Genomic DNA, 22,029 nt, shown 5'->3' on the forward strand with positions numbered 1-22,029 from the left:
TGTATGTGTGTTTGTGGGTCAGAAAGAGAGAAAAAAAGTGACAAAGAGAAAGAAAGAGAGACGTTGAAACTCTCTACTACTGTACATGCTAATAAAGCTACAACGGAAATGAGTTTTAGAGAGAGAGAAGAAATAGACCGATAAAGAGAGAGGGCGTCAGAGAGAAGAGAGAGGGACAGATAGACAGACAGACTCCAAGCTGTTGGTCTATCCCAGGATTATTTAACAAATTTCACACCCGTCTCTGAAAATACTCAGAACAAAGCACTAACTGACATCTGACCTCAGATCAGTCTTGTTTATCAGCCCTAAGCCCCGTGGTTGAGAATGCGGGACCCTGCCAAGGGAGAACTCAGGCTCCTTTGCCTACTGCATAGAGGAGAGCAGAATTATTTTCAGGCTCTCTCATCCTTTTCATTGAAAATGAGACGTTAAGAGAATAGGAAATTAGAAAAGGATCTCAGAGGAAAGTGTTGATTAATTTGTAAACTTGTGAGTGAACTGTTTGACATAAAAAATACAGAGCAGGACACTGGAGCTTTTCCCCAAGTCTACTCCAGGCTTCTGTCTGTTCACATATCCATAGTGCTAACAATAGGTTGCTTGACCCTCAGCCCTGCCCCCCCTTCCCCAATTCCCCCCCCCCCCCCCCCCTCTGTCCCACTATGATGCCCCCCTCAGATACATCCCAACAGGTGACAAAACAGCCCTGGCCCCACAGATTGATGAGAGTCTCTTTACGTCTGCTTCACTATGCCAGACATGCAAGGGTCTATTCACGGGGACCCCAGCCTTGGCGATACAATGGGACAGAGAGAGGCCTGAAGCTGGCCTGGCATGGTGATTGGCAAATGCAGGTGACTCCCCGGTTAAGTATAGAACAATGTCTGATATGGCTGGGGCATTGTCACAGCTAGAAGGAACGCTGCCAAAAGAACTCTTTGTCATAACTCATCACCCCTACCACCCCGTCCCCCCCATGCAGCCCCCTCCCCAGTCCATTCCCTGCCTGTTATCTACTGCCATTCTTTCAACGCTAATAATAGCCAACCTAAGCCCATACTCTCCCAACCCATCCCTCTCTCTCTTTCTCTCTCTCCCTCTCTGTTCCTCTCTCTCTCTGATGAGAAAAGGGGAGTGACACAAACGCTTTGTCTTTTCTGTAACAGTCTAAGCCAACAATAAAGGCAGGGGGAGGGTCCCGCCCCATCCTTTATCCAGCACACACGCCTGAGCAAAGGGATTGTCCGTGACGGATCCACTGGGAAGGAAAGCCGGTTTAGGTTTTGGTGTTCGTTTCTGTCTTGAAGGCTTGAACCCAGTGTAGCAACCATGGATGATGTTTACAAAGCAGCGGTAAGTTTTTGCGTGTGGAGGTGATGGAGTTCATATGATGGGATTGATGGGTTCGTTTGGAGTGGATGATAGTAAGGTTATGGAAAGTAAGTGCATTTGCGATTTAATGCATCCACTAGCAATGTCTCTACTCTGTCAGCTATCAAATACATGAGAAGGTTGCTTGACTTTCTCTGTTGCTTATTTGTTCGATATATTCAGAAACTTGATATCATCAAAGATTTTATGTTAAAGAACGTGCTGTATGTCATTTGGAACAATCATTTTGTCAAGGGGGTTTACAGTCTGTTAGAGATTCAGTAAAGTTACAGGAATACGGACCTAAGACCATGCCTTAAAAGGCCATGGCCAACAGGTAGCGCGTACAATGCAAATGAAACAAGAGTCCACCACTGCACTACGTATTGAAGGTGATATCATCAGAGGGTTTTAGCAAGGGGTGGGGGGCATTGAAATCCACTGAAGGTCATTTGGGGGTGGGGGAAGTGGGGGTGGGAGGAACAATGTGATGGCATGACATTTGTTCTGTTCTCTGGAGGGTGGTGGTGGTGGTGGTGGTGTGTGAGTGTGTGTGTGTGTGTGTGTGTGTGTGTGTGTGGGGGGGGGGGGGGGGCACTCCAAACACCTTTCCTCTGATGTTCTTTTTTTGGACTGCACAAGAGCAGTGAAGTGAATGTGAGTCTCCTTCTGCTCCCCAACAGGTTGAGAACTTAACAGAAGAACAGAAAAATGGTGAACTTCCCAACAATGTTTATATCTGACCCCCCCCCCCCCCCCCCCCCCCCCATTCTGGGCATTTCATTTGCACTCAAGTCAACATACTCCAACTGTAATACAACTAGAGCCATAAAGCACAATGTGACTTGCCATTATATGGAGTGTTGCCCATATGTTTCCGGTTGTAAGTGCAGATAAAATGCCCATTGTGCCAACATTCCTCTAACTACGATACTTTAACATTTGTTTTTTGGAAACTCACCTCAGAACTTCTCTTCTGTGAAAGTTAACGCTCCAACTATACCCACTCACGCTGCCTGATCTGGTTAACAAGTCATCTAACAGAAATAAATATCTGACTCCCCTGTTTTGCCCTCTGTAAAAGACTGTTTTTATGTGTATAGTTGAGGATTTATAACAGTGTGTGTTCCTCTTACCTCTAACTTTTACCTAAACCTTTCATATCTGTTGTTTTCAAAATAATCAGTTTAGCTTTTTTTTCATACATATTTGTTATTTTAAAAACATATTCTATGATGCCAACATACAGCACTGTGAACATGTGTCTTTGTGGCTGAAACTACACTAATAATCTTGCCGTACAGCTGTTGTGTTCTGGCTCCTGATACTAGATCTATTTTTACTGCAGAGTTCCGCGCTGCCTTTGACATCTTCGTGATGGGTGCAGAGGACGGCTGCATCAGCACAAAGGAGTTGGGGAAGGTGATGAGGATGCTGGGACAGAACCCAACCCAAGAAGAGCTGCAGGAGATGGTGGACGAGGTAGATGAAGACGGTACGTCAGCCTGTCTTCATGAAAGAAATCTGATCAACAATCCCCGTGGAACTGAATGGCGGAACAGAAACTGTGATTTAAATAAATCAAGCTGAACGTGTGATGAATTAGGATGGTTACACTCGTTTGTGTTGGTAACATGCAGGCAGCGGGACAGTGGATTTTGATGAGTTCCTGGTCATGATGGTGCGCTGCATGAAGGAGGAGAGCAAAGGAAAATCAGAGGAGGAGCTTGCCGAGGTCTTCCGCATGTTTGACAAGTATGTGACCCTACAAAGAATTTTAGGCCTGATGCGGTCAAACAGTGTTATTACATAGCAGATTACTGGAAGATTGCGAAAGATACATGTCATACATCAAGGTGAGAGTTTATCCATCCAACTCACATTTTATGTTCTTTCATACACAAGAAACGGAGATGGCTACATCGACTTAGATGAGCTAAAGAACATGCTGGAGTCAACAGGTGAGGCCATTACAGAAGACGACATCGAGGAACTTATGAAAGATGGAGACAAAAACAACGATGGCAGGATTGACTATGATGGTAAGACTTGTGTGCCGAAGGGAAGTGTTTAAGTTTGCCCAAACTAGCTAAGATGATATGGTGTGTCATTAACTGGAACACTAGAGTTTACACTTTACATGTTTCTTTCTGTCCAACAGAGTTCCTTGAATTCATGAAGGGAGTTGAATAAGTAGTAACTCAAATGGACATCCTGGAATGGCGCTCCTGTTAACCAACTTCACAAAAGAATACCCGGATGCCTCTCTATTGTTTCGATTAAGCCTCACAATCCCTCATCTTCTTACACTGTGAAGCGTATCCTTGTTCAAACTGCCATTCTGCTGCATCTGTAAATAATGATTAAGCCCATCTATTCCATTATTAAAGTATCTTGACACTATAATTACACTTTGGTTTGGCTTGAGGGACATTTTTAATGTCCCAAATATAGCCTGGAACAAATTCTTGATTCGAAATTCATGTTGCAATAAAAGCGATCAACTTTTTAAATCAGACATGTGATAATCATTGCTTGCTAGTTCCACTGAAAGAACTGAGTGCGCTATAGTTCTTGTTTTTTTTTTTTTTTTAAATCTCATTTCAACAAGAGGAGTATTTTTTTCAGACCAGACACTCACACTGATGTTAGACACAGACATGAACAGAGACATTTTGAATTGGACTTGAAGTATTTATTACAGCACCCTCAAAGGCAACACAAACTAGTTTATTTTACCCCCCACAGACACACACACGTGAGGAGGGCCTGCACCCTTTAGTAACACAGGTCACTTCCAGTATGTTAAGTCACATCTGGCCATACAAGCTACACCCCTACAATATTCATCACCTTGCCCTCACACAAAGGCGTTCGCAAAGCCTGCGCCATAAGCACCAGCAAGGCGTGGAAAGCGAATTATGTATTGATATGCACCTGCTAGTCAAGGCCAAAAACACCCACACACGTATTGTTTCTATGGAATGTGACGCATGGGTATACAAAGAAAGGAATTGGGATGTTGTCAGAACAGGGGAAATTATCAGAGGTGGAAATGACATGCTGGACCCAAACACAAACAACTCACAATGGTCCCAATGACGTAATACACACTATGTGTACGTTTCAGCCTTCACAGACAAGAACGACAAGGTCTTAAACCATCATTGTGAAATGTTAACTGGTGAAAAGGAACCTGCGCCGATCTTTCTGTGGAACTAAACACTTGGACGGACAGGGTGATGAGGAATCAGAAAAGCCATGCTTCTCAAAAACAACCTAACTGGAATGACTACCCTCAAGTACTGACAAAAACACCTACAGTATTTTGATAGCTTTCAAATCATAAAAAAACAAGGTGGAATCAGTCAAATGAACTACACAGAGTTTACCAACTGTACAAAGAGTTAAGAGGAATGTTTGACAAAAAAAAAAAAACAACATGATTAGATACATCTAAACCCCTAAATATACTAAGTGCTGGCTTGACCCGCCGCGATGACTGTAGCTTGTGAGCTTGGCTCGTGTTAGTTTACGCACAGCAAGGAGAGGCCAGAGGGGTGGGGAAGCAGAGGGTTAGGGTGGCCAAGTGGCAGAATGATGTGTCGATGAAGATGCCTCTTCAGTTGGCGAAGGTGCCCTTGACGGCTGCGACGATGCTCTTGGCACTGATGCCGAACATGTCCAGGAGCTCCTGCGGTTGGCCGCTCTGGGGCACGCGGCTCACGGCCAGGCACTGCACCACGACGCCCGGCTCGCCGGCCACGGCTGCCAGCACGGCCTCGCCCAGACCACCTGTGGGACAACAGGGCACAGATGGCACTGCGGCCGTCAGCTCGGAAAAACCACATGCACTCCAGACACGCAGGCTAGACAAGGAGGGGTGCTTCACCCCCCCTCGTGATGTTTGTCTAAGAAGCACAGGTGCAAAATGACCCAGAACACCACCAAGAATGGCAGCTAAAGTAGTATAAAACTCTGGCAGAACAGCTGAAGTCTTGTTCTCACAATGATGTAACACTGAAATCTTAATCAAGTACCTGTTCCTGACCTCAATATAAAAACTCAAACAATGACTTTATATAACAGTATGTGTACTAGTATATAGACTGCCTAGTATATTCTACTTTATATACTAAAGCCACTATATCAACTGAGTAGATACTCCTGTTAAGGCAGGGCCTAATGTGAAGGCTCACCCTCTTTGTAATGATCCTCCACGGTGATAATCTTGCCCCCAGTGGCCCGGGCACTGGACACGATGGTGGTAGCATCCAGGGGTTTGATGGTGAATGGGTCAATCACACGAATGTTCATTCCTAAACAACAAATACACAGAATTGCAACAGGTCCAACAACCAGCTTCAAAACTGAATCAGGTTTTTCCATCAATACTTCTTTAAAAACCCTAAAATGAAACAAGTCCAATAAGATGGGTCAAACTCCACCAACATGGATGTAATAACATATTAAACAGGAGAGGAGATATAGTATTTGGAGAGGGAAATGTGGATAAAGATGGGCTGTGCCAATGGTGTGTGTGCGCTTCCCATTTCATCCAGCAGGGGGTGTGCTAACCTTCGCCAGCCAGAATGTCTGCAGCAGCGAGGGCTTCGTGCAGAGTCACTCCAGCTCCAATCACAGTCACCCGGTCACTGTCAGACTTGCGCACCACCTACAGGCCAACAATAGATAGTACACCACCGTGAACATACAGGAAGTAATGCCAAGGCAAATGGAGTGTTCAGCAACTATTCATACACCCATCGTACGTTAATACCTGGGTGAATTTTTTTTTTTCCAGTTTGTAATGGATGAGTAATTAAATACTTCCACAACTCTTGGCTGGTGGCTAAAGCGCTTTTCAGGAGTCCTACCTTTGCATGTCCAATCTCAAACTTCTCATTGGGAGAATAGATTACTGCGTTTTCAGGACGACTCGTGCGAATGAAACAAATGCCCTGGGGGGGAGATAAGTGCAAAGTAAGCCTCTGCATCGTTTCATTTGCAGCTCATGAGGGCCAAGACCTTGACAGTGTACTGACGCATTAAAACAAATGAGGTTGGGAAATGTGTCATCGTAAGAAGACAGACCTTGGTGTTGGCACAGAGCTCCACCGCCCTCTCAGTGGACACGCCGTCACTGGGGTAGAACACAGTGCAGGTGGGGATAGCGCGGAACATGGCCAAGTCCTCCAAGGCCATCTGAGATGGACCATCCTCTCCTGTAGAACACACACAGACATTAGAAAGAGTTTTAGTGCGGGCATCCTGTAAAAAGGTTTCAAGAAAAAGGCTGACTTATGCGGCTACAATCACGCAGAAGCTAATAAGTGATCAAAGACTACAGTGACCGAACAGTGGTCTGTACATGGCATGCAAGACTGACATATCCAGCTTACCAATGGAGACTCCACAGTGGGAGCCTACCAGGTTGACATTGGACTGGGAGATGGCGGCCATACGGATCTGGTCATAGGCCCGGGAGAAGAAAGCGGCAAAGGTGCTGGCGAATGGTACGGTGCGGTCACGGGTGCCACATCCAATGGCAACGCTGACCTGAAACGCAAGGCATTTTTCAGCTATATTTCCCCGGGTTAAATAAGTATACAAATCTTCTGAAACCCCTAATATGAAAAAAAAACAAACAAGCTGAAATTCCATCAGTGCACATTCCATTGCAATAATTGAGATTCATTTAGTCAATTTTACCCCCATGAACTCCCACATTAATTAAATAAAAAGATGGTAATGGGCTGAGTAAAGTACAGATAGCTTTCAGTTTCACCGGAGGGGTTTTGTGATTCTAAATTAGCAGCGCCACAGGGCTGATAAGAGGGACTGTAGACATTCCCACTGGTGCCCCCTGAAGCCACTGCAATTCATGATCACTTCTAGGCTAGGCAACTGAAGGGAGAGGTCAAAGTGCATTTTATGGCAGCAAGCTGGGAGGATAAGAGCAGCACTACCAGCCCCTGCAAGTGTAGGAAGCCACGGTGGGGTTGAGCATTCACCTCAAGCAGGTGACAAGCAGGAGCTTATGTCAGTGGGTTAAAAGAGACACCGTGGGGCAGACTTAGTGCAGATTACAGTTTAACTGGGAAAGGTCAGACACCTTTGGAGTACTACACACATAAATAAGCCCACACTCCACCCTTGACAAACACTCCTTTTGCAATCACTGTATTTATTAATTGTGCTATGATTTACTTCTGATAAAACATAATACTATTGATAAGAAATAATGTGGAAATATGAGACCAACTGCTATAAAGATATTTTTTCAAGCGTATTTACATAACCGACTGCAAATCCCCATACTGCAAAGCAACACAGGCACATGCAGTACAGCACGTACAGCAGTGCATGCAGGGAGCATTATGTGTGTATAGGGATATAAAAAGAAAAGGTTTACCAGCTGGGGTTTAAACTTGGTCTGATGCACCACCATGCTTCCTTACCATGTTCTGCTCAGCAATGAAGCACTCGATGTAGCGGTCAGGGTGAGCCTTCTTGAAGGTTTCGGAGAATGTGGAGTTCTTGGTGTCGCCGTCGAGGGCCACCACCCTTGGGCTGCCATGTCCCAACTTGGCCAGGGCCACTCCGTAAGCCTTCCTGGTGGCAATCTGGGAACAATTGGATGGAATTGTTAGAGAATTATGTCCTTTATGTTCCTATTTCTTCTGGTTTTAAACTAAAACCTTTACATATAGGGATGCTAAGCGGGTACTGATACTAGTACCTAATCATTTCCCTACATTTTACCAATTTCTCCTACCCAACCAGTTCCGGTAGGCAAGTCTGATAGGGTGGCAAAAAATGACAGAACGCCTCTTGACTGCATTAAGTGATATCAGTGAGGAGGCATCACCGGTGGTATCTGAGCATTTGTATATAGTATATGAACACAGTATTGGCCCGATACTAGTATCAGTGCATCCCTACTTGCATATAGCACCTTCAATAGGCCAACAGGCAAATGTAGGGATAGGTGGGAATGAAAAAAAAAAAAAAAAAAAATTTGGCAAGCGCTGCTTCACCTTATCGCCCTTGTTGTATGCTGGGGGAGAGGGGAGGCGAATGGCTGAGCGGTCTGCAGGCTGGACGTCCTCCTGAGGCAGCTCAGGGGAGAGGCTCTTGTTGGGAGACTGGATCTGGCTCTGCAGGTCTGCGAGCAGGGCGTCCACACGGTCCTTGGGAATGGGCTTCCCGTGCCAGTTATCCTTATCCTCAATGCCTATATTACAAAAGAGTTTGGGTTTTGTTGAAAAAAATGGAACCAAAAAACAAAACTCATAGACAGTAGAAAGTAGAGAGTATTCTAACCATATTATTTGTTAAGAAGCTAGCTCAAAGGAAGGTCTGTGTGTAGCCAATTAAGAAACCAGAGACCACAATGAGAACTTAATGTCTGCAGGCCCATGATAAATGAATTACAGAGGGGTCCAGTCAACAACACTCCTGCAGTCATAGTTAGCTATGGACAAGGATGAGGCTAAACCTTATGCTTTAAATGATGTTGATCTCCCTGATGTGCCTATATGATGCCTGACTGGTTAACACCGCTCAGAAATACATTAAAATCAATTCAGATTAAAAAAATTAAACAATGATGGGACAGTAGCATTACTGGCCTTACTGGCCTAGATAAACAGGGTGGGGGTGGGATGCACCATGAGCATAAACAATGCACTCGGGGAGGGATGGGAGGGTTCAACCTCCATTAGGATTTCCTGAATCACTGTGGAGCACTGTTACCGTACTCAGCAATTGCATATGTGGCCTATACCGAAACACTACACTGGCAAATCATAAGTGGACCTATACCTGTTGACAAGTACATGTATGCTACTTTTCAAAGCTAAATTATCTTTTAATTTCATAAAAAAAACCATTAGATATAAGACATTTAAAAAATGTGTCAATTTACTGGAGGAGTTGCAATTACTCCTTCACACACACATATATATATATATATATATATATATTTTTTTTTTTTTAAGAAAGGGTTGTCCAAACTTTGGCAGACAAGTTTTGCACTTGGTGCTGCATTATCCTCCCCCTGTGATCAGCAGCAGATAAACAGAAGACTTTGGACCCACCGTTCAGTCCTTTGCCCTTGTAGGTTTTGGCCACGATGGCGGTGGGCTTGTCTTTGACCTGCTGAGCTTGCCAGAGCGCCTTGCACAGTTCCTCCACATCATGGCCGTCCACCACGTACGTGTTCCAGCTGAGGAGGACACACACACACACACACCCTCAGGCCACAGCCAAAACAAGGCAAGTGCTAAGTCATGATTACACAGGCTGAGCTGCGAGCAGCGGTATACAGTTACCAGCCAAAGAGCATGTTGGTTTAACACCCGAGAGGGGAAGAAAAGGCGAGTAGAGGCAACAGGTGAAACAAACACACAGACAGGGGAGAGTGTGTGAGCAGAGACTGACTGGAGAGAGATGAGAGCATACACACCCAAAAGCCTCACAGCGCTTCCTGTAGGTGTCCATGTCGTGCTGCAGGGGGGCAGCCTCGCTCTGGCCCAGCCGGTTCACGTCCAGGATGACCACCAGGTTGTCCAGCTTGTAGGTGGAGGCGAAGGCCATGGCCTCCCACACCGAGCCCTCGGAGCATTCGCCGTCTCCCAGCATGCAGTACACACGGTAGCTAGACAATCACAGAACAGACAGGGTGAGGGTTCAGGCAGTGGTAATTGTCTTGAGACTGAATGGGAAGCACAGCTTCCTCTTAATTTAGTTTCTGTGAAATTAGTTATTGAAATATATATAGATATATCAATACTACTCATCGCTGTTGGTTCCAATTTATATATTTTGAGAATAGACAAAGTTCCATGTCTGTCAGGACAGCCATACAGCTTGTTTGTTTAACTTATTTTGTATTATATCATTTGCTTTATGGAAATTAGATCTCTGAATGTATGTTGTTCAGGTGAAAATATCTTAAGGTGGATTGGACAGTCTTTTAATCCTTCATCAATAAGTTTGTCTCTGTATCTCTGAATACCGATTGTAAGGTCTGACAAAAGGGCCTGGATTCAGCAACATGGCATGTTTTAACTGTCAAACAATTCCGAAAACAATGTAGACCAGTTGAAGAGTGACATCTTGAACAGTTTTTGAATCATTTACATTTAGCAGACGCTTTTGTCCAAAGCGACGTACAAGGGAGAGAACAATCAAGCTAAGAGCATTTAAACCTGGTGTAACAATAAATACTGCTTATTTTTTTCAAAAAAATTGAAAACGACATAGAAAGAAAAAGAAGTGTGGGCCTGTTACTGCTTAAGTGCAGGTTAAGCCAAGGTGCCAGTTAGGAAGGGAGGTGCTCTCTGAAGAGTTGGGTCTTCAAGAGCTTCTTGAAGGTAGAGAGGGACGCCCCTGCTCTGGTAGTGCTAGGCAGGTCGTTCCACCAAAGTGGAACTACAACTGAGAATAGTCTGGATTGCCGTGCTTGCACCGGGGGCAGTGCCAGACGACGCTCACTGGATGAGCGCAGCGTCCTGGGTGTAACATTTGCCCTTACAAGAGAATCAGTACCGCAACCTGTTGGCAACAGTTGATCACTCACACACCCCTATTTACAAGGCTTAAAATAGCTGTGGGTATCAGCTCAAAGGCTGTTTCAACTCACCCTAGAATAGTGCCATATGGACTGAGCCTGTTTAAGATTAAGTGGTTCATAGATCCGGTCATTGCCTTAGCTGTAATACCTCGCCTTGTCGAAGTGTTTGCCAGTGTAGGCCATTCCACAGGCTGCTCCGAGACCCTGTCCCAAGGATCCAGTGGCCACATCGACAAACTCCAGTTTCTGATGGTAAAGACCAAAACAGCGCACAAATGTAGAGCTTGTAATACAACATGTCGACCTACAAGGCCATCTACACATGTGACCCAGAGCAATGGGACAAAGTACTTCTTTACGTACCCTTGTAGTAAAAATAATAATAATAATAATAATAATAATAATTAACAATAATAACCACTTTGGAATTATGGTGTGCCTTAGACTGACAAAATCTTTTTCAACCCCCCTGCCTCCTACTATATATATATATATATATATATATATATATATATATATGTATGCCCAGGTCACAGCAAGCTTGTTTAAAATGAAATGACAATTTATCTTCTTATAGGGGATGTTAGAGGCTGTGACTACATTGACAGATTGAAGAACCTGAAGAGCCGTTTGGCACATCCATACTTACAGGGGTGGGGTGGCCCTCCAGCTCACAGTCAAGCTTCCGGAGGTTCAGGAGCTCAGACTCCTTGACGAAGCCGGCCTCTGCCCAGGCAGCATACAGGATGGGAGCAGCGTGGCCCTGGAGAGTAACAAGGAGCATAATGAAAGGTAAATGCACACATTCACATTTAAAATCATCCATTAAGCATATTCTCTGACTATAAATTTAGCAAATACATAATCAAAAGGCAGTTCCAGTACTGTATATGTGGATACTAGGAAGCAAGTCAAGCATCTTCAATCACTTAATGGGTAGGTTGAATTATTCGGTGACTGTTCATTCAGTGCTACTTTGATTAACCACTGGATGATCAACTCATCAAATGCAGTGGCACAGCACATGGTCTCAATCTAGGAACTGGGGAATCATGGAACTGGAGAAAAGCAGAGCCTAGTGTTGGGTGGGAAGCCAGTCACCTTCGACAAGACGAAGCGGTCGTTGCAGGCATTGCGTGGGTCTTTGGCCTTGTAGCGCATGGTGTGGAAGAACAGCACGGACATGAGCTCCGCTGCACTGCAGCATGAGGTGGGGTGTCTACAGAGAGACAGACACAGACACACACACACAAGATTGGAGAAGAATCAATGTCAATTGCAACATTTTCCCATATGACTATTTTTATGCAACCGGGTTAGGCCACAAGTCAAACCATCTGCACTGTCGCAACGCTGACTCTGAAATGAGGCCACATATCGGCCCATATTTCCAAATGAACAGAGACATAGACAATTGGCAAAACGGCCTTTACACTACGGTTCAAAACCATGCACTGTACATTGCTTGTCCAAGTTGTCCTTATAGCTTATGCATCCTCAACTGGGACCCTCTGCAGGTCATATGGGTATATAGATCAGCACTGAAGTATGTGTGTGACTTTAGTTAACAGGGACATCAAACGGCCCACCACTTCTGAACCGGTTATAATTCTGAGAAGCGTACAGATCTGCAACAATTTAGTAAAGTAGCCAACAGGTCTCAAAAGCATGCTGCTTAAATCACAGACCGCATTCAGTTACAAACTGACAAAGCACAGACCAAAGATCACACCCCTAGCCGGTGACACCATATGTACAAAGTCTTGCACCATTAGTTAGACTGTTATCCATGAGCAGACATTGTGATGAGATCGGACAGCTTTAGAAACCACATGCACTTAAGTGTCATCAAAGTGTTAATTCAGGTTCACACAGTTACTATTAACACGTGCATGGTCAGTTATTTCCATAACATTACACATCTGACAGAAGATATTTTCCATTTGGTTTCATAGATTTACCCCCTTGATCCTCGTTTCAGACACAAATGAGCTGTAATACAAAACAAAGAGAGTGAAGACAAGGAACTGAAGTATACTGCTATGACAATGGTAGAAGAAAATAGCAGCGCTGGCAGTGAATGGCGATGACCTTGAACTTGAGAAATAAAAGAAGAACCAAGAGACAGGTTTTACACTTCCTCGTGGGTGTTTGAAGGAAGTCCGCAGATAAACAGGTTTTTCACATTTTTGGGTACATGCTTTGTGTACAACTCATAATCAAGATTGTCGACCAAGCACAAGGAAGTTAGTGAGCGGATATATTCACACCTTTAACGAGAAGAGTATTGGGCCTGGTAAGGAAATAGTGTCTATAAGGCTAGTGCTCATGCGCCTGAAGTTACGCACCTGTATGACAAACTGCCATTCGGGAAGGAATGGTCTGCAATTGCTGGGAGCGTTGAAGAGACCTTAAAGGTGCATTAAGGATTAATAGCTATTCGCTAAAGGTATGCTAGCAGCTAAAACTAACGAAATCTCTTGAAATGTGCTGACTTTGACATTATGACAAAGTAATTACTCAACGACTGTCCTTACACAGTCAAACATCAATCATGTGCAACACAAGACTAAGCAAGACGGCAAATAAGCTACTTACTAGATCGGCAGAAGGTAATCAAAGTCAGGTCGGCGGGCATCGGCAGGCAAAACTACTGAACGCAGTTATGCCTATCGACCCTGCTATGCCATTGGCACGGACGCAATTCTCCATATTAAAAGTCATTGTAGCGCCCCAATTTTTTTTAAGCTGTTATTTTAAGGTTAAACTGCTTATCCTAACCCTAAAGCATAATTGTTGCATATTGTGCCTTTAAGAAATCAGTCTGTGGGGATGCGGTGTTCAAACACTTTCGGTTCAAACAACGTCCGCGCTATTGGCAAGTGGCGAGTAAACGCCCTCTGCTCCCATTATTTTTTGCACTATTTTGCGAGTACGAAGGTTATAAAGTAACGAGGACCGGATGCTGCAACTTTAAATATAAAGCGTGAAGGCGACCACGAGACCACTTCCATGTGACATGATTATGGAGAAAGTATTTGAAGCAACTTTTGCTAATAGGTGCTAACAGATACTTCATTGAATTGACCAGAACATTCAACTAGTCATCTTTATGACAAATATGCAATCGTGCAAACGCGCCTTTAACACAAGTCTAACGTTATATAAAGGCGTGGACACCTATTTACGGCCTAACACCCCATTATGAAAGCTGATGGATAACTATTAAATTAACGTTACCTCCAAGCTTGTCAAACACGAAGCCAACTTTAATTTGTTAAATAGTTTGCAAATGTAAACACTATTACAACAAAAAACACGCTACTAAACGCCCACAAACTCACAATGGGCAGAGTTCACCCACTCAGTTATTCCATTGTGCACGTGTGGCCCAACGAACGTTAGCCACCGCTTGTCTTGTAGTGCAGGTGGTACTCTGCAATGCTAGGCTCGGTTTCTTAACTGGTCTGGGTAACAACTGGCATATTTAGATATGTCCATATGCACAAATCAAAACAATTACAGTCCTTTTTTATCAAGATAATCGGGGAGAAGCTACTGAACATTCGTCTGTTGTTACTCACCCAGAGTTTGATGCGCATGTTGCCTTGATTGAGTTTATTCTCAGTTTGTTGGCGATGTCTTTCAGACCCTGCAGGGTTTTCTCGTCTGGTTTATGGTAGCTCATTTTTGATGTTTTACAGAATCACTTGTCCCCTAACTTCTCTCTGAGAGTTATAAAACTGCTTTCTGTCCTATTGCTACGGCCTGTCAGACACACGCACACGTCCTCCGACACAGTGACGAAGGGCAATGACGGAGCAACGTAAGACCGGTTTTAAGGGAAATTCAAGTTTAGCCCATCCCATTGAGTCGATTCATTGGAGGATATGTTTATGGCAAGACGTCGGAGGATTTGGGGCTACTGCAGTGAATTTCACAGAATAAAGGTGAAAGTAAAGCTGTTTCAAAAATGAAAAGAAAAACGAGGACATAGAACATCCACACTGTTTAAAATGCTAAGCTTTCTGGATGGACTTCTGAACGTAAAGGTTGGAGGGAATATCCAATGCAGTGGACTCTCTGTAGCCCAAACTTACTTCATTATTCATGTATAACACATGCATAGATAATCATATAAATCGTCACCATAATCATCAGCCTTGTCTGCTTGAAGATATGATATGCAATCATCAAATCCTGGATTTGACATTTTTGTGCTGTGCCTTTAAATGTGACACTGAGAAGGCAGACCACTGCCAACAAGGAAGTGGGAAATTTTGCTCTCTCATTCTTACTAGGTAGAACCTGGTTGTGACATATGAGAAACCCCTGAACAGGGTAAGTCTGATTTGTAAGCAGGATGATATTCCCTCTAACCTTTACGTTCAGAAGTCCATCCAGCTGCTCCACCCACTATCAAAATGTTTTAGCATTTTACACCATACCCGTGCACCCAATTTTGATCCCCTCCACTATCTTTTTACTTTTAACTTTAGCATCATACTTTCATTAATACACACACCACTGGTTGTATAGTGTTGTAAATAATACTATTTAGTGTAGCCTTAAAGAATACATTCCTTCTTCTCTATGCCAGAAGAGCTGGAACAAGTTCAAGAGATGGCCCAAACTGGTTAGGCCTGCCCAGAGGCCCTTGTCATATCAGTGAATGAATGTGTCTTTTTAATCCCTTCTTTTTTATTCACTATTTCAGTTCTCACGTTCCCTACAGCAATCACAATTCACACAACCAGAAATCCCTCAACACTTTAGAGAACACCTTTATTTAAATGTTCTTACATCTGTACATGCAATAATATACAGAGCATATATATAAATAAGCTTTGAAAAAAAAACCTGTCAAAGGTATGCGCACTTACAACGTACTACTGTTCAAGCTTTTTACAGACACATTCGCTCACAGAAACATGACCCACATTAACATCCATGGGCTTTGTATTGGTAGGGACCGAGGATGCGATGTAGACAGTGTACAGTGGGTTCAATGCTGGTGGTGTTATTGCTCTTTTGGTTCTTGAACCCCATCATCTTCAAAGTCCTGACAAAAAAAAAAGATGCACTTATTTTAGGGCTCAAATAAGGCAGTATGCCACTAATTAATTGAACCGCATCTTAGATTAAATCTGGATAGTACAACACATGCATAATACCATTTCTATGACATACTTACCATGAACAATATGGAAGTTTTTATTGTACTGTTTTATCGGACTGTTGTTACCCATAGATAAATGTGTACTATGATCCACAAATATTTTTACTGTCATATAACATGTATTTTTTTTTACTTGTGCTGTGTAAATTCCTATTCATCCATATTCACAAAAATACAGAGTGATTTGCAAATATGCAATATACACTCACTCTGTAAACATTTAAGCATTTGTGGGTCCATTTGTACATGTGAAACAGGTTTTGTACACTGTGGAACGCTTCCAGACAGTTGTTGGCAATGTGACTGTGGTCATTTTCATATCTGGTGAACATGGACCAACTCGGTGTGAGAGCATTATTAGCCTCACTCAAAATGGCTGACAAATAATACAAAAAGGCTGACCGCTGAGGGGCAGGCAGCCATTTCTTAAAAAATGACTACTCACCACCATTATCTTGGAAGCAATAACTGTAACGGTTGCTGTACGCAGGAAAATGGGAGAAACTACGTTTCTTTAAAAGAGACCACATAGCGGTTGTTAGTTGAGATGCTCCATGGACCAACTACATTGCTGACTTGAAAGAAGCAATAAACCTCAGATCTGGGCCTTCAACCTTTCGACTCTTGTTTTTAAGATTTAAGAATTGTTACTGTTTACGTTGCGACAGTGACATTTGTGACTACCCTCCTATTTGTTTGCGGATTTTGTCCAATTTGTACTGCAAGTGATGTCGAAAAAAAATCCATAGATATGGATGGCAACGGTGAGCATCACTATGGCTGGTCATTTCTCGTGTGAACTGTGACGTCAATGCATCACCACTACCTTTAATATTTGTGATAGAGGTTAATTTTACTCGCTGCACTCTTCTTCTAAACGATAGGTGCCTCTGTCAAGAAAAATACCATCTAGGAGGTTCGTAATTAGTCGAAATGACACCAAATGAGACCGCGGGGCAGCTAAAGTTATAACTGCCCACCCACTGCCCATTGTTGCCCGCCTCATAAGTAGTTTCCGACCTCATGTTTCTACTCTTTCAAGCCTATATTTATTCTACTGAACATGCTATTGCGGGGTTGGCTAACCCTGCAGCATGCCAGCATTGCAGTCGCATGAAGGAGAGTATGCTGCACAATAGTGCCAAGTTCCTTAAAGGTAAATGACCCATAGGCTCACTATCACCCAACAAGCTTTTGGCCAAGTTTCTGCATTCCATTAATGAAGAGACCTGATGGCTGTACAGGGTGGAGATTCTCCATTGGGTGAGGGGGGAGCTGTCTCCACTCCACTCATGAGGATGACTCCATTTCCCTCTTAGCTATGGTGGCCCAGAGGCACCTGTGGCTCAACCTGTCCGTCATGGGTATTTACGACAGAGTGCATTTTCTGGATCAACCCATCTCCAAAACAGGCCTGTTCTGTCCAGCCGTGACTGGTATGCAGGTGGCTTTTGAGGCTAAATTCAAATAGGGGGAAGCCCTGAGAACAATGCTGCCTCGTAAGTATCGCTCGGTGCCTCACCCACTCCCTGCTCCCTCCACTCAGAGGCTGGAGAACCCTGAAGAGGGAACAGTGACAGTCACAACAAGCTGCAGCTGCTTCAGGCCTACTGCACCAAAACCCCTGGGACAGGCAACCCTTTGTCCCTAGAGCTCCCGCCGTTACTGCCCTCCACTGCCTGTGACAACGCTGAAGTGCAGAAAGAAGCAGACAAGGCCTGTTCACCCTCAGACAATCGGTTTGGGCCAGGGTTTGAATACCTTACTGCCTCCCGAAAAATGTGTTTAGCTCCTCTACCAGACAGAGCCACAGGCCAGTTGGGTTGTGAGTGCACAGGTAATCTTACGTTTGCTCCCCCTCAGTTATGTTTGCTCCCACAAAACAACTGTCAAAGGAGCACATCAATGTCAAAGCCAAACACTCACAATATGTCAGAAGCACAAACTAGGCCCATTCTACATTAGGCTTCATATTGCACAAGCTTTTAGAAGGATGCCAGAGAGCAGACACAGGCAGTCAACTCATTCAACTTTTGTGACATTGTGTACTTCATGTAGAAAATGTTCATGGTCAAGACGTGTGAGTGTGTTTTGCTCAGCTCCCATACCCTTCGTCTCTCCAGAGCATCAGCCTTCTCGTCCTCAGTGGCAGGGTCCTTATCAAGTCTCTCCAGTAGGGGGAGCCGTGACAGCACAAACAGCCTGTAGTCCTCAGTTTCCATGATGGGGTTCTCTCCCAACACTAGTGCACGTAAAGTGGCTGCCACACCCACTAGGCTCCTCAAGGCACTCCGGGAAAATAGGAGGTTTCCCCTTAAAGGAAAAGAGTACGTGAGCATGAGAAAGCCTTTGATAAGGAGATGCACTTAACTTCTGTGATGACACATCACTTCATAACTGCCTCTCTAAAAATGAACTGTTGACAGGCCATCTGTGCTCATACGCAGCCAGCGGTATACTCTATTTACCACAGTGTGGTTTGTTTTTGGTTCCCCATGCATCATGTGATTCGGGATGCTGCTGCTAACACAAAAACAGGTTGAGTGTGATTCCCAGCCTGGTAATCCCAAATAGGTCACAGATTAATACAAATCTATGCTCATGTCATATAAATTACATACATTCTTCGCTGGAAGCATTTCTGTATTTTTTATATGCAGACAAGGACAATAACCCTGTGCACTCTGTTGAATATATAATTTGACTGGGTCATACTGGTGGATCAACCTAATAAAGTTCATAAGCTAGCATAAAAGGACCGTCTGCAAAATGAGGACAAAATTAATGCAGACTCTTATATTAATCTAGCCTGTATTTTACATGCAAATATGCCTTTCACCTGACATTCAGGTACTGCAGAGACTTCATGCTTGAGCTGATGCCATCCAGAGTCTCTAGCTGGTTGTCTCGCAGATGGAGGGTGGTCAGGCGTTCTAGTTTGTGGAGCCCCTCCAGACGCTTTATGATGTTCTGAGCCTGGTGAGTGTGAAAATCAAATAGAAAGATTTGGGACGATGAAAGTTATCCACCAGACCCCAGACTGACACCCTTTTTTTTACAGAGCCTCTGGGGATTATAGAGAGAAGGATTTTTTTTTCAGAGCACATACTGGATCAAACAAACGTCATAGATTTTGATACTTTAAAAATAAATTACAAAAAGCGCACTGAATTAAAAAGCTTTGATATGTGCAAAATAGCTATATGTAAACTGATTCACTGCACTGTGGTACCAGGTAAAGTCGACGCAGATTGGGCAAATAAAGGCCATCCGTGGTCTCCAATCGATTTCCCCTCAGTTCAAGAGTAACCAGGTTGGTCAGCGAATGGCACTCCAGACCTTGCATCCTCTGAATACCATTACCTACAACAGATCAAATGAATTAGAATTTGGCTATTTATACAAACAATACAATCTGTACTGCTGACCTGAAGTAGTACTCAGACAATGCAAGGCTACACTTACAGACTGATGGAAGAGACAAATTCCTATGTAATGATCATTCATTAAACTAACCAATGAGGTTGAGGGTCTCCAGAGCAGGCCCACTGAGCCCCTCTACGTCTTTTAGGCGGTTCTTGGCGAGGCTGAACCACTGCAGGTAGGTGAGTGGTTCCAGCCTCTGTCCTCTGAGCTCCCTGACCTGGTTCCCATCCACCTTCAGCCAAAGCAACTGGGTGAGCGCAGCCAGTGGAGTGAGGTCTGACAGGTGATTGGCGGACAGGTCTATGAAACGCAGGTGCACAAAGGACTCAAGGATGCGGAGGTCGGTCAGGCCTCTAGATAGGGGACATATGGGGCAACAGAACTTAGGAGTTTGGACATAGAATACTTCTGAATTATGATTCATTGTGATTCATAAATGGTTCAGTTAAAGGTGGGCATGTGGCTCACCTCTCTCCTAGCTCAAGCTTAACAAAGGCATGTGACAAACCATTCCCTGTACGACACAACAGTGATAGGCCTTCCTTAACCATGTCCTGTGTCAATGGACAAGGTGGGACCTGAACAGTAAAACAAAGGAGCCATGAGTTAGAAAATGACCAAGGCTGCGTTTCCTCTACCGTAACCTTGTCTCTTCACGTTTTACTAAGATAAGGTAGGCCTTACTAAAGTTGTTTACGTTTCTACGCCTGTTTCCCACACCAGGAATTCCCCTACAAGAAACCTTCCTACTACTACTTTATTGATGCATTTCTCTTTTTCTTTAAAGGCACCCAGTGCAACTTTCGAGGCTTAAAAATAAACATTCAATTTCTAGTCTTTTTTAAACGTAGTAAGTTTCAATAACTCCATACCATTCCATATCAACATTCAAGGAGCAAAGATGAGACGTCGTTGTGTGGTGAGAACTGATAGAAAATCGATAACAACAACAATCGCCGCCATTTTCTTTATTTTTTGTAACCTACAATAAATACAGCAGGCTTCCAGTCAATGGAAAAATGGCCTCTCCCCCCCGGCGATTGTTGTTGTTTACGATTTTCTATCAGTTCTCACCACACAATGACGTCTCATCTTTGCTCCTTGAATGACGATATGTAATGGTATGGAGTTATTGAAACTTACTACGTGTAAAAAAGACTAGAAATTGAATGTTTATTTTTCATTGAATGTTTACATAAAGTTGCACTGGGTGCCTTTAATGAAGCACAAAATGTAATGCAACACATCTTGGTATTTCATGGCATGTCCAGACACTAACCCACATTGTTTTAGGTTCTTAAACGTTTGATCTATCTGTTTAAACTGTGTTCAGGTATAGGCTGCAGTGTTTCCCCTAGGTTTACAGCTTAGGGGGGGAGGGGGACGGCGGCAGGGGCGCGGCGCGGGACACGGACACAAACACTAAAATGAATTATGATGTTCATGTGTTTCTTTGAATGACAGCAGTCAATAAGTATAATTTTACATGTTTTATGGTAAAGGTAACCTTAAATGACTTATTTTGTGATCTGGCGCTATATTTATAAAAAAAAAAAAAATTTTTTTTTTTTTTTTTTACTTGACCTTCCAGGGGGGGCGGGCGGGGCCGTGGGGGGGCGGGCCGCCACCCTAATATCATTGTAGGGGAAACACTGGGCTGGTGTTAGGTATTGAGAGTGATCCAGACCAACTCACGAAACCTCACTTTCAAAAGTACCTTACATAACTTATACTTGGCTAAGGACGTTTCGGGAAACACCTCTTAACAGCGTTTAACTTACGAATGACGTAGCGTATCATTATATTCAATAATTAAAGTTTAAGGCTAAGGCTAAGGCCAAATTCAAGACGTGATGAGTAGGCCTACCTGGTACCTCGCCACCAACTGGTCTTCATCCATTTGTTCCTCATCAAAGTCTTTAGTTCCATCATCTTCTGATTCACTTGCTTCCATTCTTAACTCGTCATCTTCTTGGTCAGACATTATGAATCCTTGGTAAAGATAGTTGTTTTACCTGTTATTAACTATATTTTATAATTATTATGTGTAGCTATATGGTTAAAGCGCAATCGCACAGCACGTAAAAAATGTTTTGGCTAGAAAGCTAATGTTAACAGTTAACGTTAGCTAGCAGACAAACTATCATGCCAAAAAGCGATCATTCCTTGGCACCAAACCTTGAAGTAAACAAATAAGCAGGTCTGCAGCTAATCACGGTGTTGCTAGCTGAAACAATATCCAAATAATCAATAGAACAAAGCTACTTTTATGGGGGAAATGTTCTAGCAATCATTCCCCTGCCAGTGCCATAAGTATACAGTAGTTACCATGGAAACAGTACCCCGGCGCCCGACGACACTCAAATGTAAAACCTTCCCAGTTTCCAAAGGATCATCTTATTCATTAAGTCTACTTTTCCAAGACACTGTTTGTTTGATTTACTTTAATTACGTTTAATTTAGTATCAAC

General features: G+C 43.6%; 3 protein-coding genes across 5 annotated transcripts; 1 reads left to right on the forward strand and 2 right to left on the reverse strand.

Annotated features, from left to right (window-relative positions):
• Window positions 1-1,198: 1,198 nt before the first annotated feature.
• Window positions 1,199-3,890, forward strand: tnnc1b (troponin C type 1b (slow)). Its single transcript, XM_080853563.1, has 6 exons — window positions 1,199-1,356; window positions 2,058-2,088; window positions 2,723-2,869; window positions 3,015-3,129; window positions 3,280-3,416; window positions 3,536-3,890. The coding sequence occupies exons 1-6, from the start codon at window positions 1,333-1,335 to the stop codon at window positions 3,565-3,567; spliced, it is 486 nt and encodes a 161-aa protein (XP_080709689.1). The 5' UTR covers window positions 1,199-1,332; the 3' UTR covers window positions 3,568-3,890.
• Window positions 3,891-4,066: 176 nt separating this feature from the next.
• tktb (transketolase b) lies at window positions 4,067-14,742 on the reverse strand. 3 transcript variants are annotated; one of them, XM_080853371.1, is made up of 15 exons: window positions 14,539-14,656; window positions 12,916-12,946; window positions 12,056-12,173; window positions 11,604-11,717; window positions 11,103-11,200; window positions 9,845-10,036; window positions 9,477-9,604; window positions 8,415-8,611; window positions 7,836-8,000; window positions 6,777-6,933; window positions 6,469-6,599; window positions 6,252-6,335; window positions 5,953-6,049; window positions 5,574-5,693; window positions 4,067-5,169 (listed from the first exon to the last, which is right to left on the reverse strand). In XM_080853371.1, the coding sequence occupies exons 3-15, from the start codon at window positions 12,137-12,139 to the stop codon at window positions 4,997-4,999; spliced, it is 1,740 nt and encodes a 579-aa protein (XP_080709497.1). In that variant the 5' UTR covers window positions 12,140-12,173; window positions 12,916-12,946; window positions 14,539-14,656; the 3' UTR covers window positions 4,067-4,996. The 3 variants fall into 3 exon arrangements, with proteins under 3 accessions (XP_080709497.1, XP_080709496.1, XP_080709495.1); XM_080853370.1 differs by lacking the exon at window positions 14,539-14,656 and adding an exon at window positions 13,303-13,359; XM_080853369.1 differs by lacking the exon at window positions 12,916-12,946 and having other exon boundaries at window positions 14,539-14,742.
• Window positions 14,743-15,974: 1,232 nt separating this feature from the next.
• On the reverse strand, window positions 15,975-21,543 carry lrrc23 (leucine rich repeat containing 23; the record flags this gene model as incomplete). Its single annotated transcript, XM_080854378.1, has 7 exons — window positions 15,975-16,016; window positions 18,242-18,446; window positions 18,973-19,109; window positions 19,366-19,496; window positions 19,650-19,912; window positions 20,028-20,137; window positions 21,427-21,543. 7 exons carry the CDS (start codon window positions 21,541-21,543, stop codon window positions 15,975-15,977), a joined length of 1,005 nt encoding a protein of 334 aa, XP_080710504.1.
• Window positions 21,544-22,029: the final 486 nt, after the last annotated feature.

The sequence above is a fragment of the Sprattus sprattus genome (genome assembly GCF_963457725.1).
Source record: "Sprattus sprattus genome assembly, chromosome: 16".
Classification (NCBI taxonomy): domain Eukaryota; kingdom Metazoa; phylum Chordata; class Actinopteri; order Clupeiformes; family Clupeidae; genus Sprattus; species Sprattus sprattus.

What these genes read in the sequence shown, in the direction of transcription:
- tnnc1b (XM_080853563.1), top strand. Translation starts at nt 1,333, where the DNA reads ATGGATGATGTTTACAAAGCAGCG. An exon ending in GTCTTCCGCATGTTTGACAA is followed by an intron (nt 3,130 to 3,279) that starts GTATGTGACCCT and finishes TTCATACACAAG; the next exon opens with AAACGGAGATGGCTACATCG. An exon ending in TGGCAGGATTGACTATGATG is followed by an intron (nt 3,417 to 3,535) that starts GTAAGACTTGTG and finishes TCTGTCCAACAG; the next exon opens with AGTTCCTTGAATTCATGAAG.
- tktb (XM_080853369.1), bottom strand. Translation starts at nt 14,642, where the DNA reads ATGAGCTACCATAAACCAGACGAGAAAACCCTGCAGGGTCTGAAAGAC. An exon ending in TGGAGGGCCACCCCACCCCT is followed by an intron (nt 11,201 to 11,603) that starts GTAAGTATGGAT and finishes CTTTACCATCAG; the next exon opens with AAACTGGAGTTTGTCGATGT. An exon ending in GGAGGATCATTACAAAGAGG is followed by an intron (nt 5,170 to 5,573) that starts GTGAGCCTTCAC and finishes GTTGTCCCACAG; the next exon opens with GTGGTCTGGGCGAGGCCGTG.